This window comes from Benincasa hispida, chromosome 6 (genome assembly GCF_027475165.1).
Source record: "Benincasa hispida cultivar pf3 chromosome 6, pf3_genome.v1.1, whole genome shotgun sequence".
Taxonomy (NCBI): Eukaryota; Viridiplantae; Streptophyta; class Magnoliopsida; order Cucurbitales; family Cucurbitaceae; genus Benincasa; species Benincasa hispida.
Genome location: NC_143483.1, coordinates 58,822,129 through 58,840,288, shown reverse-complemented (window position 1 = coordinate 58,840,288; position 18,160 = coordinate 58,822,129). Strand labels below are relative to the sequence as shown.

The following is an 18,160-nucleotide window of genomic DNA, read 5'->3' as shown; positions in this document are numbered from 1 at the left end:
TTAACCTTCAGTTTAACCTCCCTCGTCTCCAAAATTCTCCAAACTCACGAGAAGATTATAAGTATAACCATGGCAAAATATTTACCTGTACCCAGTAAAAAGATGGTTCAAGAAGTTGGTTATCGTGACTGAAAGCATAGTTGGTCATCAATCCTTCAATAAATTTCACTCTAAGACACATAATAATGTCGCTTTAAACTTCTCGCTTCTGGAGGTAAGATGGTCCAGAAAATCTTCATAGCGTTTGAGTATTCAAAGAGCGTTGAACCTAACTATTAACTCTCCAAGTAATTATAGGATTTAACCGATAACCCCTTACATTGATCAGTAATCCTTAAAAATAAAACAGACGCAAATTGGATTCTAACCTCAATATATCAGATGTTAGCAACGTCCCAAAGGATTCTTTATTCTTTGTGATGCCTAAAGAGGGATTTTTAAATTCTGCAGAGATTGAAGAGCGAGCCCCGATTCAAATCCATATGATCAAAGAACTAAGCAAGAATGTAAATTACCCGGTTCACAAATTTCGACAGTAAAAATTTTGCCGTCGAACAATAGCATCATAGATGATTGCTTTCTCAACAGTCCAGATGTCCAAATAGACGATTCAGATCATTGTCAGCTTTGCTTGTTTAAAAAAGGCAGATCTCCAGAGCTATTAAAGCCGAATAATTCATTCACGAACATTTGTCGAAAACCTGTATCCTTCCCATAATCTTCACTTATTGCACACAAATCTGACGGAAACATTTCCTGAAAATCACACCTATAAACTAATAATAGAGCAAGTTATTTAAAAGAATTTCTAAATATTATCAAAGATGTAAAAAACATTTATCAGGCACAAGCGGAAGGGCTAAAACGAGATATATTTCATCTTTAATCGTAAGTTCTTTAAATAAATAAAATTAAGAGAGAGAGAGAGAGAGAGAGAGAGGCGTTTAGAAACAGATATAGCTACAGGAAGAGTGAAATACCAGTTCCAGAAAATATGCTGAATGAATGTGAGCATAACTTTTGGCAATAATAAACTAAAATGATTAAATGATGAATGAAAGAATAGTAAAATGGATGAAGCATTGAGTTATTTTAGCATCATCAAAAGTTGAATGGATGAAAAAAGACAACCTGAAAAAGTGGAGTAAAATGCAATAAGCAAAACATTTAGGTCCTCAATGTAAATAAAAACAACATGCAATGTAGATTTTTGAAAATGGAAAACAAACAGGGAAAGAATGTAAATAAACCAAGGTAAAATTGCATTTTTGGATCTGTTCAGATAACTCCTTCAAGTGTCCTGTTATCATCTTCAACCCTGCAAAGCAACAGAAGCAAACATTTTTTCCAAGGTAGTCTTGGCAAAATTCCTTACTCTGGATGTTAAGTAACTGAATCTAGTTCATGAAAGCCAAGTCAGTTCAGTAAATTTTTATTTGGGCAGAAAAGTAAACTTCCGTACACGCCTGGAACCTAGTAAGTAATTGTAAAAGCTAATACATGAATCCTAAATCAACCCTATTGAGTTAAATTTCATCATAAAAGCCACAGTAGTAGTTTCATGCTCTAGTCTAAAGTAGGCTGAAAATTTAAGATTGCACTCACAATAATAAAAGAGGTATTATTGGGCAATATGAACAAGTAGTATCATCCATATTGCCTTACAAAAGGAATCTTAAAGTATAGCAACAAAAATTAGTTAAAAGCACGAAATTCTTTCACACCAGTAATGTCACATAGAACCATAGGTACAAGATTGCTGTGATTCACTTCTATTTACACAGCAGAAGCCATGCTTTAGAAAGTTGGTATTCTGTAACCACCAAAGCATTTTAGTCACCTTTGCAAAAAAAAAGAATAACATGAGCTTGCAAATAGTTCAGGGACTAACACAGTCATTAAACGAGCAAGCATGTTGCAGCTTCTGCCAATAAATCACCAGAATCTCTTCAATTACATTGCAAAAAGATAACATCAAATCATCACAATTTGCAGCTTCATAGATGTAGCTTAGAATAGTCCTGGCCAGATCTGTTGCTAAATCATGATGCAGCAAATGGTTAGAGAAAATCTAAAACACGGGTTCTGGTCGCAAGTAAGTATACTGAGGGCTTACCATTTTTTATTACTTGGCAGACGAAATTCTCTGTAATGACGAAATCCAGCTACTTGAAGGACCAATCCTGTGACCATTTCCCTGTACACGGTTTGGAGATTCGGTGGACTGCAAAGGTTTAGAAGAATTTCCTCTTGAGCTGCCAGCAGGTGTAAATGATGCAGTGGCCATCCGAGAATCATTTAGAACCTACATTATTAATATAGACCACCAGTAAGCCATTATAACACTAACTAACATAGAAGGGTAAATGATATGGTAAGGAATAATCAATGTAATTATTCCAAAAATAAGATTGTTTTAAAGAGACCATAAAGAAGATCATTTACATTCATGTCAAGAGCATTGTCAGAACTCAAATTCTTCGGAGTTGGTTGTTTAAAATGCAGTCGCACTGCAGGGCTTGAAACATTGTCAGATCTAACACGATCTGAAACCTCTGCTGCTGAATAGGTATTAAACACACCTGGAAAACAAATATTAACGGAGTCACTTACTTTAAACAATGTAATGGTAAATTTGACATTGAGTACGCATCAAACAGAAACCTAACCTTGACGATTGTCCCCTTCCATAGGTGTTGCATGATGATTATGTGTACCACCAACAACCGGCTGAAGTAAGAGGCAATAGACCATACTTAGAATTAGAAATCTCTTCATTCCAATTTCTGCCAATGAAATCATTACATAATGACAAAATTGCTAACCAGGGAAAGATACTTACAGACACTCTTGGCTGAGTTCTGTTCTTCTGTGACTGCTGATACTTGATGATTGTCCAGTCAAAAACATAATCAAATTCATATTCTGCACAAAAACAAGTACTTAGGCATTATGCTAGTACATAGGTCTCATCCAAATAGGCATACTGTAGAACAAGTTTTACACAGAAACATCACTACCTTCACGAGCAAATAAGTCACGGAACAATCGCTTTAAGAACCCATAATCAGGCCGCTGATCAAATGTCAGAGAGTGGCAGTAATGGAAGTATGAAGCAAACTCCACTGGATGAGACTTGCATAGGACCTTTGAGAATGATAATAAAAATAGTTGAATAAGCTCAAAAGTATATACACTTAGCCAATACACTATATATTTGCATTTGGTTCAACATACCTCAATAGGAGTAGATAACTTCTTCTCACATATTTTATCATACTTTTGCTTCTTTGTGGCAGCTTTCAATCCTTGCCATGGAAGGCTATGAATGGAAATTTTAGTTACTAAGATAAGTAGATAAAATGTACTTGAATTGGAACGAGGGGATACTAAAATAATATCCCATTGAATGCCCCGACATTTTTCAGAATGAAAGAGAAACTGTTGTGCATAACTAATTAATTGTAATAAAAGCAGTGTGGAGAAATGGTATACCTTCCTCTCAAAAAGTATAGAAGCACATATCCAAGAGACTCCAAATCATCCCGTCGACTTTGCTCTAGAAGAAGACATCAGTAAGGATACATGAGGTCCGAGTCGCAATCCAATGAAAATGTGCAAGTAGTAAACTCAGGTGTCTGACTTACCGATTCCAAGATGAGTATTGCAACTAGCATAACGAGCTGTCCCTGTTAGGTTTTTGTTCTCCCTGTTAGGATAAATATAGAAGGTTATATCTCAATTTTCATATCTGAAATGACTATTTAGAGCATGAGTAAGAAACTTAAAAGAAGTTCCAAAAGTAATTGAAGTGATGCCTGTAGGGGATATGTCGGTTGGTGGTTGCATCTCGATATCTTTTAGCTAATCCAAAATCTATTATGTAAACCTGACAATGGAATGAAGGTACAATAAGAATCAATACAAAACCAAGAAAAAGAAGCTAGCAAGAAAAACTTGAAGTGATTCATTGATAATAAGAACAGACAAAGTTGAAACAGAACTATCACCTGATTTGCTTTTCGTCCAAGGCCCATAAGGAAGTTATCGGGCTTTATATCTCTATGCAGAAATCCTTTGGAATGAACGTACTCTATTCTTGTGATCTTCAACAGAAAAACGAGAATGAATGAGACAGGAAACTACTAATCACGGAAGAGAAGAGGCCCCAAAGCATTTAACACTAGCAGATAAACACGAACATCCAAGACGAAAAACTACAGCAGGAAGTGATGCATACCATTTGATCAGCCAACATTAAAACTGTCTTCAGCGAGAACTTCCTCCCACAATATACAAAGAGATCTTCGAGACTTGGTCCAAGCAAATCAAGGACAAGCACATTCTCTTCCCCGTCTATACCAGACCATTTCGTAGCAGGAATACCGCCTGAATAAAGAAAACAACAATCAGCCGACAGCAAAAGAAGTTCCCTCAAAGCTGGTATCGTCCTTCAACACAAGGATTGAACTGCACAGAACATGAAAATTCTATCAAAATCGCTTACGCACTTCCTCCTTGAAGAATATTATACAATTTGGCCTCATAAAGCAGTTGCGGATGCTTCGTTTTATTGTTTTCCTGCCAAAGAAAACCAAAACATATCAGTAAACGCCGAAGCTCCAATCTCCATATCAGCGACTAAATTTCCACCGAAACTTCAACTAAGATACATCAGAGAAAGTATCCATAAAATACAGAAACAAACGAGGCACAAACGATCAGAGCTTACAATTTTCACAGCGACGATTTCAAACGTCTCAATATGTGTAGCTGAAACAGAGAATCACAAGAATTCTTAGTCGTAAAATTTTTTTATACTAAAGAAAAAAAAAAAAACTCAAAGCTGAAAATTCGAGCACATCGGCTCCTTAGAACTCACCGAGGTAGATTTCGCCGAACGATCCGCTGCCGATCTTGCGGCCAAGCTTGTACTTGCCGCCGATTACACGCTCCATGACGAAAGATCAAAGTGGATCGAATTTGCAGAGATCGGTCAGAGCATGAACACAGCGAGGGTTTCGAAGATTTCGAAGATCAAATCCACAAACAAAATTCAAAAAATATATATATATAACAGAGAGAATAATTCAGATATATATATATATATATATAAATATTTATATATATAGATTGAAATACGAATAAATAATGAGGAGAGAGGTGAGGAAACGGAGCCACAAAAACGAAGACGAGGAACAGCAAGCCAAGGACAGATAGACCAAAGAGCCGTTTCGTTGTTACCCTCTTCTTTCTAATTCTACCTTGGACTCCAAGCGATAAACTTTAATGCCTTAGGGGTACTTTCGTATTTTCATCCTACGTGGTTTCATTGACCTCTTCACTATTTATATTTTCCTTCACTTAGGGTTAGGAGTGCTCCGAGAAAAGATCGAAACTGTTTAGTGTGAGGAGTTAGTCGTGAGACCCGAAAATTTCTTATACTATGATAGTAATGAATTTTTTTCTATATTGTCTCTCTATTTACTGTGTGTCACGTCAATTGATTTTAAAAAATAAGGTGGGACTTACGTTAATATGAGATCTATAAATATTTATGAAGATAAATTTATGATATGAATAATGAGAGTATGATACTCTTGTAGTACTAAAATTCTTTTTATCATGAAACCTATAGTGTATAGAGCTAGTAATTCATTAAATTAATGTTAATAAGTTATGAAATCTATCGTAGTTAATGGCTAGTTGAGTTAAGTAAGGAGTGAAATTGGCTAACTCCACTTCATCCCACCCAACTTGGAAAAATATTAGAGTACCTTCGTTTCATTGCTTCTACATAGGAGTGCAACACAAAATTGAAAAATCAAAAAACCAAACCAATCCAAATCGATCCAATTGTTTAGTTTGATTTTTTAGTATAAACTTGAACATATTGGTCTGTATATGTAGAAAACAAAAAAGAATCTGTTTGGATTGATCTTTTATTTGAAAAATCAATCAAAACCAAACCGAATCAAAGGTTTATATCTACTCTCAAAAATAAATTCTAACATCAAGTATTTATAGTATTTTAATTATCCTGCTGCATGTATATTTGTCATTCAGGAAAAAAATGACCAATTTTATGGTGCTTGTATGTTTTTTTATTTAAAAAAGTGCCAAGAAAAAAACAAAAATATTGAATTTCAATCTATAAACAAAAGAAATAAATCCTGCTTTAATTTAAAATTAATAAAAAGAACCAATTAAAAAAACAGAAATAAAAAATAAAAATTTGGAAGAAAATAGAAAATACAAAAAAAAAAAAAAAATCAAATTATACCAAACCAAACTAAATAAAAACTAATTCATTGTTTTTGTTCTTGGATATTGGTTTGGATTTCATTCTTTATAAGATAATTGGTTTTGGATTGGTTCTTTGTTGACCCCTAAACCGACAAAATCGTATTGATTATCACCACTACTTCTATGATAATATTGATTAAAAATAATGTGACATCTGAGAAATAATTAATAATAGATTAATATAGCATTTAATGATGTGTTAGCTTAATAGTGCTTAAAATTTTCCCATCTACATCGTTATGGATTATTTTTTGTTTTATTTAGTTAAATTTTTTTACTTTTAGATTGTCTCCCTTTTGTGATGTTATAAAATATTTAATAAATTTATGAACTTTTAATGGTTTGTCTAAATTAGTTGTCCCATTTTCTATTTCAATATTTCTCTGTATGCAAACTAAAAATAAAAAATAAAAATAAATTAGTTGTCCCACTTTTTCAGAAAACAATCCACTCTTAATTACGTGTCTCCAATAGTTCTCCGATTTTTTTACCATTTTTTTAAAATTATCGATCAACAAAGAATAAAATTCAAAATTTAAAAATTCATCGAATACAAAATTTAATTCTATATTTATTAGGTTAGTTAATTTTGAAAAATAATTACAAAATCCAAAATCAGAGAATTGGATAATTTTTTAATTTCGATACCAAATAAACACAGATTTAAAATTTTATTGGCTAAATTTATATAATTTAACCTTTTTAAATTATGAAGTCACTAATTTTTTGGCCGATGGCTTTCAATATTTTATTTAATTAGAGTTTGGTGGGTTAAATAATATAATTCCGACCTTGAGCCTGGAACAAGCTGGGATATGTTTTTCCCCCTATTATATGTGTGTGTATTTTTTATTTTTTATTTTTTATTATTTGTAAGAAAATATATGTATATTCCCTTTTAAACCACGGTATTTTTTATCATGTTGATTTGGTTCAAACTATAGAATCTCCGACTTATTCACATGTCCCACTCTCTCTACGTTAACCTAAATTTTTAGGTTAGAATATTATTTTTATTTTCTACTTATTTTAGACTTTTATTTTAATAAATCTTAAAATTAATTTATTGTTAATTATTTCTAAGAAAATTTAGTTTTCATTAGCATTAAATTATGAAAATATATTTAAATAGTGTTTTTCATTATTGTTTAATATTTATTTAAAAAATTAACTAAGAAAATCAAAATTTAAGATTTATTTAAAATACGTAGACTAAAACTAAACAAATAAGAGTATATAGTCTAAATAAAATTGAACTCAAAGTATCATGACTAAAATAATATTTTAATAAAAAAATACCTTTGGTCAAGTAATTTTATCGTCAATTTTCAAATATCTCTATTTTTTAAATAAAGTTACAATATTACCTTTACCTTTCCATACATATTTCAAAGTAATTATTGAAATAGTTTATGAAAATATTAGGTTAAAATTATGAACAGTAACGATATGAAAGTGATTTGAAGTTGTGGAACCTAAACACCATCATATTATTCTAGATCAACATCATCGTTTCAAAGTGCACTTTTCATTTAAAATTTTAATGAATTTCTATTTTAATGATCATTTTGAAGTATTTATGACATGTCAAGCTATTGGATAAATTTTTTTTCAAAACAAAACAGTGAAGTGATGGGTTTTTTTTGGGGGTGTGTGTACGTAATTTACTTTTTTCTCTTTTTTTAAAAAAAATTTCTTTTTCATTTTCCCAAGCTTTTAGTTAAATAATATTTTTGGTGTGATATTGTTCATTTCGAGGCTTTGATCTACTTTTTGCATCGATTACTACTTTTTTTTTTCCAGTTCCAGCAACGAGATGCAAATTATTTCGAAAGAAAAAAAGACAAAAGAAATTAGTGGATGAGAATTGAACAATTTTCAAATTTTATGACCTCGTATTTGAAGCGTCTGTAATTTTTATTTATTTATTTATTTTTATTTCTGAACTTTGAATTAAAATTTAAGGTTGAAAATTATGTTTTGACCAAGTTTTTAATGTTATTTTCTTACCTTACAAATTTAATTTGTGTCCATTTGAATTGAATTGAGAAAAAAATATTTTTTTAAAAATTCATTTTTATTTAAACACTTTTGATAAAATAGATTAAAATACACTTGAAAAATCATTTAATGACTTGTTTTTTAAATTAAACACTTGAAAATAAGAGTGTGCGTCGGTCGGTTTGTGTTGATTTTGAGAGAAAACCGGTACCGAAAACTTACCAAAAAAAGTGCATGAAATCCAATTGACGGTCATTCAGTTTGGTTGATCAGTTTTGTCGGGTTTTTATTTTTAATCAAAGTCAAAGTAAATTAAAATGAAAGATGAAATATTATTGTTATGTTAACATAATTTGTAATTTTTTTAAAAATTTAAATCAATCATTATTTTATGAAAAAATTAAATCAATCATGTAATGGGCTTGTAATTTAGGCAACATAAAAAATTAAACAATAAACCAATTCTAAGGCAATAAGCTTGGGTTTGTGTTGATGTTAGTAGGCTTACTTTTATACTATCCTAACAATATATATATATATATCAGTGGTCGATTGGTTAGATATATGAAAACCAACCGACCGACCTCAATTCGGTTGGTTTTGATCAGCCTATCGATTTTCAATACCTTTACACTCATTCCTACTTAAAAATATATTACAAACATAACTTTTATATTAGGGTAGTGCCAACAAATTTTCATACTACGTAAATTAACTATTTCTCACAAATGAAGCATTTAAGAACGATATATGTTTGTGAAAATATCCAATGTTAAATGGAAGAACATATTATTGCACTAGTAGAAGGGAAAAATTCTAGTACTACCATAGTACCAATTCATTCTATTCATTATTTAAAAAGTTACTAAATGATTTATTAATTTATTTCGTGGAATTCACATATTATTAAATATTATTATTGTGGTAAGTAATAGTTGAAGGTAATGTAGAAAATTTTTTATACTATCCTAATACTATAAATTTTGTCACAGTAAAAATTATTTCTATTGACATACTGAAAACTCATCCATTTCGGTTTGTTTTTGGAAAAAAATCTCCTAACTAGGACATGGACGTATCTTGCCACATCAGCAATTTTTAAAAAATAATTTAAGGTCAATTGTCATTAAAAAAAATAAATTTACAGTATAAACGAATTGACCATACTGCGTAGCCTTCTATTTTCTCTTTTCTCTGCCATTAACATCATCCCACGTCATCATTTGCCCGTGACTTGAACATGGAACACAAACAAATGGTTTACAATTTTCTGAACTAAAAAATTAAACAAAAGCAAAAAAAAATCGTTTAAAAGATGCTTCGTTTACCCGCGAGCTTTTTCAAAGCTCATTGTATTGTATTGTTTTTTTTAAAAAAGAAATATATTCTAAAATTACTTTTCATTTCCTTTCTTACAAAAAGAACCAAACAAATAAATAAGAAAAATTTTCATCAATAGAAAAAATGTCAAATAATTTATAAAAATAACAAAAAAAAATATCGATACATTCGTCTATATTTCTATCATTTTCTATCATTGATAGATGTTCATAGACTTCTATCTACTTCTATTAAAAAAGATTAAAATTTTATTATTTTATATAAATAATTTTTCTTATTTCTCCCTTTTTTTAAAATAATAAATAAACAACACAAACAAACAAATATGTCATGGCTTGTTTTTCTTATTTAATATATTTGGACATATATTTTCTTTCGGTAAACTCAAAATCACACTATTTTGTTTTTTTAAGAAAGTCATCAAACATCGTTGTTACCAACAGATAAATAAATTTTTAATTATTTAAATCACGTCATATTTTCATTCTGACTTTTAATTTTTAAAATAAAATCGATTAAAGCACCATTTTAATCAAACTACTTTAAATAACTAATTTTAGTCTATAGACACTTAATAGATCTTCAAAATAGCCCCTATGTCTAGTGTATTATTTGTTTTAAAAAATAAAATGTCTCCAGTGACATTAACTTTATAAAATTTGTAAATGTATTCACATAATCTATTTTTTTTCATGAAAAATATATTTTTTATTTAACGATTTTATTATTATTATTATTTATAAAGGTTAGTTTTGAATGACTAAATCTAAGATATATCGAAATTGCATGGATTAAATTTAAGACTTATCTAAATATAAAACATAAATTTAAGTAATTAATTGAAAGTATAAAGACTATAATGGAATGAAACACAAAATATGGAGACTAAAGTGATATTTTTAACCCGTTAAAATGAATTCTTTTAAAATAATATCATTTTAATAATTATTAACAAAAGTAGGGTTTGGTAATGTAAAAATTAGAGTAGTTGAATCATGAACCCAGTACACGATTAGTCCTAAATCGGGGACGGGGTCCACAACTTCCTTCACATCACGTGCATCTGACACAAGCAGACTACCAAATGGACAATCATGCATCGTTGATCAGCTAATCGTGGACCCCGTCCACAATTACCATAAGTCGTGTACCGGGTACATGACTTAATTGTCCCAAATACGCCCGATGACCTTCCCATCCGAAACTTTTCACTTTTTGCCTCTATCTCACAGCCACCGGTCCGACTACCACTGCTATCCACCGCGTCTACCATCTGTCGTTCTTCCTGCTACCGCCGACTGTAGGTAAAGTCCCCCCCCCCCTCCCGAGTTTCCTCCATATTTAAGTGTGTGCTCCATAGATCTATATTTGGGCTTATTCGTTTTTTTAGTTGAATATCATAACTTGGACGATCGATTTTTGGACTGTATCATAACTTGGATTTTTTTAGGTGTATTCATCCATCAATTCAATAGGAATGTTACATTGGAGTTGATTTAAGTGCATTTGATTTTTTTTTTTTTTTAATTTGAATTTGGGTTGATTTAAGAAAAATTTTAGACGGTTTGGCTATTAGATTAATATATATATTTTTTTGTCAATTATAAAAGTTGTAAAATTTTGAGTAAATGTGTCGATGTGTCTTGAAGAATTAGTCATTCTTGAACCTGGAAATGATGAAGACGATGATATTCACGTGGAACTGGATGAATTATTTCGAAATGATAAAAGTGCAGAACATGATCTTGAATCATTCAAAGATGTCACACAAATAGATTAGGGGATCACTAATTCAACCTGTGAACGAGGGTCAACATTGAAGGAAAGGAGTACATGTGTAAATAATTATAGTTTAATACAAAAATGAATGTTTTTTACACTAGAGAAAATTTACGACTGGTTGTAAAAAAAATGCTATGTCATAGAATAATATAAGATTATCATAGTAGAATCAAATCAAGATATTCGGTATGTGAGATGCAAATAGTGGAAGGATGGTTATGATTAAAGATTACGAGCATATCGGCGTAAAACTCATGAAAGGTGTGAAATCACTAGACTCGAAGGGGAGCACTCATGTTCGTACTCATAATTGACATAGGATCATTCACAGCTTGATTCAAATTTTATGAGTATTGAAATCTAAAATATGGTTAGAGCTGATCTTGGGTACATGTGGTTGTACACCAAGAAGCAATTAAAAGACAATATGGGTATAATGTTAATTATAGATGGGTGTAGCAATCCAAGAGAAAAACATTGATTGTTGTGTTTGGGGATTGAGAGAAATCATATTCAGAGCTTCCGCATTGGTCAAGTGTTATTGTGCATTACAATCTTGGAACATAATCGGATTGGTATTTCCTTCCGTCTGATGTTCCAGGTACGACTATTTTCGGTCCAGTTTTCTAGTCCTTCGGTCTTGTAAGAGAATGATTAAATACTGTACACCATTAATTTAGATTGATGGAACTCATATCTATAGAAAGTATACGAAAAAATTACTGCCTAATTACTGTCAAGATGATCAAGATATCTAGTTAACCGTTAGTCCTCTTATATACTTCCATATTGTAGGGTGACATCATAGTCCTCTCATATGCTTCCATATAGTAAGGTGACATTATCTAGATTGTGTGTTGAGAAAGTTCGATATGCGAAAAATAGTACCTTCATTGTGCTATACACTCCCGACGCTACACCAGATTGATTTAAGAGGTAAGCACGACCAAGACTGGCGTCCATGCATAATACATATCATACTGGTGTGCACGTCATTATCGTTGTACATAAGTAGAAATAACAAATGGACCAGTTATATCACATGACTATTTTTCCTGGTACGATCAATCACGAGGCGATCTATCACACCTGACGACACTTACTATTACTGCATGGTAAGAGATTTATTATCTTACATTTTTCAAATATATGATATGAACATTATTTAATATTGTTTTTTTCATCGTACATAATAATTTTGTCCAAGATGTACATCAGTACAACACAATTTACCAAAGTTGGGTTCAACGTGTGATCAAACCTTGGTAAATGTAGAAAGTATTATTCAACAAACAAGACGACTCAATGTTGTAGACACTGATCGAAGACGTATTCGTCGCAGACGACAACGACAACAAGACAAAGCTAATTTAGAGGCACACGAAGACAATCCCTGTGAGGTAAGCGCTAGGGGGTCGTCTTTTAATTTCATGTAAACTTCTATTTTGAAATTAAATAACTAATTTATCTTTTTCTAAAATAGACTCTACCAAATACATGAGTTTCTATTTTTTTATTTGTAGAGGAAAGTACCAGTTAGTCAAGTCAAATTTTTATTTTTAATATGGCTGCAAACTACACAACAAAATATATAACTAAGTTTAGTGTAAAAGAAAGTTGTTAGTTAGAAATTAAAAAAGAAAATAATCAAAATCGAAAAAAAATAGAAATAGTCAAATCGTGGACCTCGTCCATGAGTATGGTTTTGACCAAGTCCATCGGCGCTGATTGGATTAGAACATAATTGTGTACCCGATATATGATTTTCCTCCGACTCAAAACTACCATATTTTTGTCAATACTTTCAACTTCAACACTATTTTTGAAAATTCTTTTCTATCTACCCATTTTTGTCATTACTTTCAAAAACCACAATATTCTTCAACTTTATCCCGTAAAAATTTATGAACTAAAATATTGTTTGATATTTTGAAATTAATTAAAAAAAAAAGGGTTGACCTTAAGGATTTACTGGGCTGGGTTTAGATAGCCCAGTCAAACCAAACAAATTGGGCCCATCATGTTGGACATTCTAGAACAGTAGAACACTTTCATCGATATTTAATTACAATTAACACAAAGAAATGTGTAAAACGTTAAATTATAAATTTGATCCTTATGATCTTAAAAGTTAGAATTTTATTTTTATAATTTGATAAAATTTTATAAATAGTACAAAATATTAACATCAGGAGTATTTGATAAATGAGTATGAGTTATTGTGTTGGGTGGGTATTTATTACTCATGTTTGTTAAACCCATAAAGAAAACCTATGGGATATTAAAACCCCCTCTTTTACCCACTCAAAACTCCCATTTTTTATCTCCTCAAAACTAATCCTAAAAATCAATATATTTTCATTTCTTTCTTTCTTCCTTCATCTTTGCCGTTTGGATCCAGATCTGATTTTTTTTTTTAATCGTCAAACCTTTGGATTCTAAGTATCGTAAAAAAATTTTGTATTTGTATTATGACAGGAATATTATAAGTATCGAAAAAAACATATATTTTGTGATTTTTTTTGGAAACGGCCACATGTTTGGTTGGTTCATATTATTTTTGTGATCTTATGAAAAATGTTACTGTACTACATCACATTCTCACCATCATAATCAAATGAAAAGTAATTATCCTATGTACAATTTCAATTCCAAATATACTATCCATATTATATAAAAATAAACGGTATGATATGTGAAATAATAAAGTTAAGTTAGCAAGATTCAATATATATACATACAATATATCAATTAGTAATTGGGATAATTACCTTCAATATATATACATACAATACACAATATACCAATTAATTTAGCAGCAATAAAATATATTTTGTTGGTATGTTTTACCGATTGAAGAGAATTAGAATTATTACAGTTTTTGAAAAGAATATATGCAAAATAATCTATTATGTTCTACAAATTGAGATTGTCCAGTTTATGTCATAAATGATTTGAGAAAACATATGTATATTTGAAAATTAATCAACAATAGCAAAGCATAAAACTAAAAAAAATAAAATAATGAAATAAAAAACAAATAGAAAAAATATAACTAATCTCATTCACAAAAAATTGCATCAGATCCCAACTCTCAACTCAATTCTACACAACAAACATAGATAATAATTATCAACTCAACTCAACTCTGTAAACAAACTCAGACAATTTAACTCCTCAGATAATTTAACTCTCCAGATAATAAGCACCAAACATACCCTAAGAGATAGAGTACAAACAATTAACTATTCATATGCGTGCTAATGAGGCTGCCTAATGATTTTATATAGATGATTGAATAAAAAACAAGTTAGATATAAAATGGAATATGTGTGAGCCTAACGTCATTGAATTTTGACATTGGGTTCTAACGGAAGAGAGTATTGATGAGATTTAATCGAATCATGGGACAAAATTCTAACTTTTAAAATGAAACTTTTCAATTTAATTTAAATATAAAAGCGCTGGAATAAATAAAATTTGATTTGTAGAAGTAAATGCTGAGTATTAAATTCTTATATATAATTATGAAAATATTAATATTGAAAACATTACTAACCTTTTAGTAGATCCTGTGTTAAAGGTTTATGTCCACACCCTAAAATTGTAATGTTGAATTTAGTTAAGGTTAAAATGAACAGTTTCTCACTTTATAAATTTTAAAGCTTCCATTGTGTTATGGGTTTTCCCTATAAGGATGAGATGCATGATTTAAAATTGGGTTGAAATGTTAATTCCATTTGATAATTTTTTGATTTTTTGGTTTTAACTTTTGAAAATTAAGTCCATAAAAACACTCCTTATCACCTTTAAATTTATGATTTTGTTATCTACTTTTTACTAGTGTTTTTAAAAACCAAGCCAAAAATTGAAAACTAAAAAAATAGTCTTTTAACTTTTTTTGTTTTTAGAATTTAATCAAGAATTCAACTCTTGCACTTAAAAAAGATGTAAAGCATTGTAAAAAATTGAGAAGAAATAGATTTACTTTTCAAAAATTAAAAATTAAAAACAAAATGGTTATCAAATAGGGCTAATTATTAAAATTTGGAAGACTATTCCATTTTTGTCCTTTTAATGTTTAAGCTTAAGATGCCTCTTTTTAAGATTCTTAGATTTTACATACTTTATGGAAAAAAGAAAAAGAAAGGTTCGTTTCAATCTTTCAACTTTAAACACCCTTTATTTTTTTTCAAACCAAATGGATAAAATATATATAAGATGTGTATTATATCAAGGTCGTTTGGTAATCATTTCGGTTTTTATTTTTTATTTTTGAAAATGAATTAAACATATTTCTTTTTAATTTCTTACAATCATTTGCATACTACTTAAGTGAAAAAGTTATATTTTTAGTCAAATTTCAAAAACAAAAAACTAATTTTGAAAAATTACTTTTTAGTTTTCAAAATTTGACTGTTTGATGAGAAATTTTGGACCAATCACAAATTATCACATCATTTATTAAATTAATGACGCAATTACAAATCATCAAATTTGGGACAAATTAAAAGTTGACATGTGTCCCAAATTGAAATTAGTTGGCTTCGATAAAATCAATTTGGTCCAATTTGATATTATAAATTTGGGTAAAGTCCAATTGAGCAAAATAATATGCTTAATTTGGCCCAAATACTAAATTAGACCTAAATCCAATTAATTGAGCCCAAGGGCCAGGTCCATGGACCAACCAAGCTCAAGTCACAAAGTCCACCAGAGAATTTTATAGATAGAAGAGTTCTCTTTGTTTGTAAGATAGAGAAAATTCTGCACTCTAGAAAGCCTAGAGAGATTCTTCCAACAGTCAAAAGACTGTTAAACTCCTAAAGTTGTATACTCCTTGAAAACCCAAGTCTCCTGAAAATACAAAGTTCTTCCAAGACTTTGACTTCAAGAACAACACGCGCTCCGCTTCCTTGAGTCAAGCGTACACATTCAATTGAGAGAGAATCAGATGATCAAGTACTAGAGATCAAACCACATCCACATCAAATCTACATCAACACAAGTTCAACTCCACGACGAAACATCGTGCAAACAAATTGGCATGCCCAGTGGGACCTCTTTACCTCTCATCTCTCTCTTCTAACAAACCAATGACACAAAAGGAAATTGAGTCTGCAACTACTGCTGCAAACGATACCTATACGGGATCTGTCACCTGCAGTGGCTCAAAAGGAATCATACAGGAGCAAGAACAAGGTTCTATCATCGCAAAGAGAATTTGGGAACAGTTGATGGGATCTCCGAAAGGTGAGATCTACTGAGCGTGTTATGCCCTAGTTTATTGTTTTGTGAACTTTGTATAATAGTTTGGCTTTTATATTGTACACTCCACTAGCTTTAGGTCAAGTGGCAGATTGTTGGGGTTGATGCCTAAATCTCGTAGGGTCCTATAGTTTGTAATTATATTGTACAAACATTTTATTTATCTAATAAAATATGTGATGTTTCATTTGAAATTTAGTTGCATTAAACCCACAAACTAATAAACTAACATCCAAGGTTATCTTATAGCTTAAACATATATGTAGAGATATACGAGTGAGTCATATTTAAGTGACAACCTAAATGGTTTGTAGTAGATGGATAAGGCTGAATACCTTATCCTAGTGATACCACGAGTACGACTCGTTTTGTAGATGTTACAATTATTGTAAAGTGCTTCAAATGATTTAATCTTGATCATTCATGTGGAGACATGTGAGTAGGGGTATTCTATACAAAGGAGTTTGTATAAGACCGGACCACGAAATGACTTAGGAAAATCCGGCTATTGATTTTAACTAAGTGATTATTTAATTTGCCCAAAAATAACATTTACTTTGGATAGTTAAACAATTTTGATTAAAGTTTATTAAACACTTTAACAAACGTTAACCAATATTACATGCTTGAGTCATTCAGAGATTTCCTGGGTATTCTCGGAGTGAGAATCCAGGAGGTGTGGGCTCTGTGTGAATTTGGTAGAGGGAAGGAGGAGAAACAATCAAACTACATGATCAAGCAAGTGGGAAAAGGTTTTGTCTATCGTATAGATTGAGAATACTTGATCGTTTAGTAAATCTTCCTAGTATACGATCGTTTAGTAAAACACGCTAGATCGTTTAGTAAATGTCGCTCTATCGCTGGATCAATCACACGATCGTTTAGTAAAATTCGCTGTACACAATCGTTTAGTCTCTCGCTTGAAGGCTATCATGTAGTCTCTCGTGAGCAAAACGATTAGTAATGCAACTAATGAAGCGATCTCCTAACAAAATGAAAACACTTTTCATTTTATCTTTCAGTTATTTAAAACTGAAGATATACTCCTGTCACACCCTCTCCCAAAATACTCTTTTATTCAGGAAAGGACATGACCGTGGTAGTTACTAGCCCTTACTGCCCGCAACCACTATCAAGTCTGCTAATCTAAATACCAACCTGTTACAAACACTAATAATCTACACATATAGCAAACCTCCCATAGGGATTCTATAAAACTTTATAAACATACGCATACATCCACAACATTACTTTTACAGGAAACAAAAAGGAAACATCCCAGAAGATCCAAACATTCCTAAAAAAGCCCTAGTCCCTTTAGAAAAGATGTGTACACAAACAGATTATAAACCTAAATCTTTTTAATAAGCCGAGTCTTTTGATGGCAAACAGCAGCAGGATCAACCTTGAGGAAACTGGCCGCTACCTGAGAAAAGAGTATACAAAAATTTGGTGAGCTAAT

At 30.9% G+C, this 18,160-nt stretch overlaps 1 protein-coding gene across 2 annotated transcripts; it reads right to left on the bottom strand.

Moving 5' to 3' along the window:
- Positions 1 to 1,577: 1,577 nt before the first annotated feature.
- Positions 1,578 to 5,321, bottom strand: LOC120080535 (casein kinase 1-like protein 3). Of its 2 annotated transcripts, none has more exons than XM_039035227.2 (15): positions 4,883 to 5,321; positions 4,733 to 4,773; positions 4,512 to 4,581; positions 4,241 to 4,389; positions 4,011 to 4,106; positions 3,819 to 3,889; positions 3,648 to 3,709; positions 3,496 to 3,559; positions 3,238 to 3,322; positions 3,021 to 3,147; positions 2,843 to 2,925; positions 2,670 to 2,730; positions 2,446 to 2,582; positions 2,117 to 2,305; positions 1,578 to 2,031 (listed from the first exon to the last, which is right to left on the bottom strand). In XM_039035227.2, exons 1-14 carry the CDS (start codon positions 4,956 to 4,958, stop codon positions 2,126 to 2,128), a joined length of 1,302 nt encoding a protein of 433 aa, XP_038891155.1. In that variant the 5' UTR covers positions 4,959 to 5,321; the 3' UTR covers positions 1,578 to 2,031; positions 2,117 to 2,125. The 2 variants fall into 2 exon arrangements, with proteins under 2 accessions (XP_038891155.1, XP_038891154.1); XM_039035226.2 differs by having other exon boundaries at positions 1,578 to 2,037; positions 4,883 to 5,288.
- Positions 5,322 to 18,160: the final 12,839 nt, after the last annotated feature.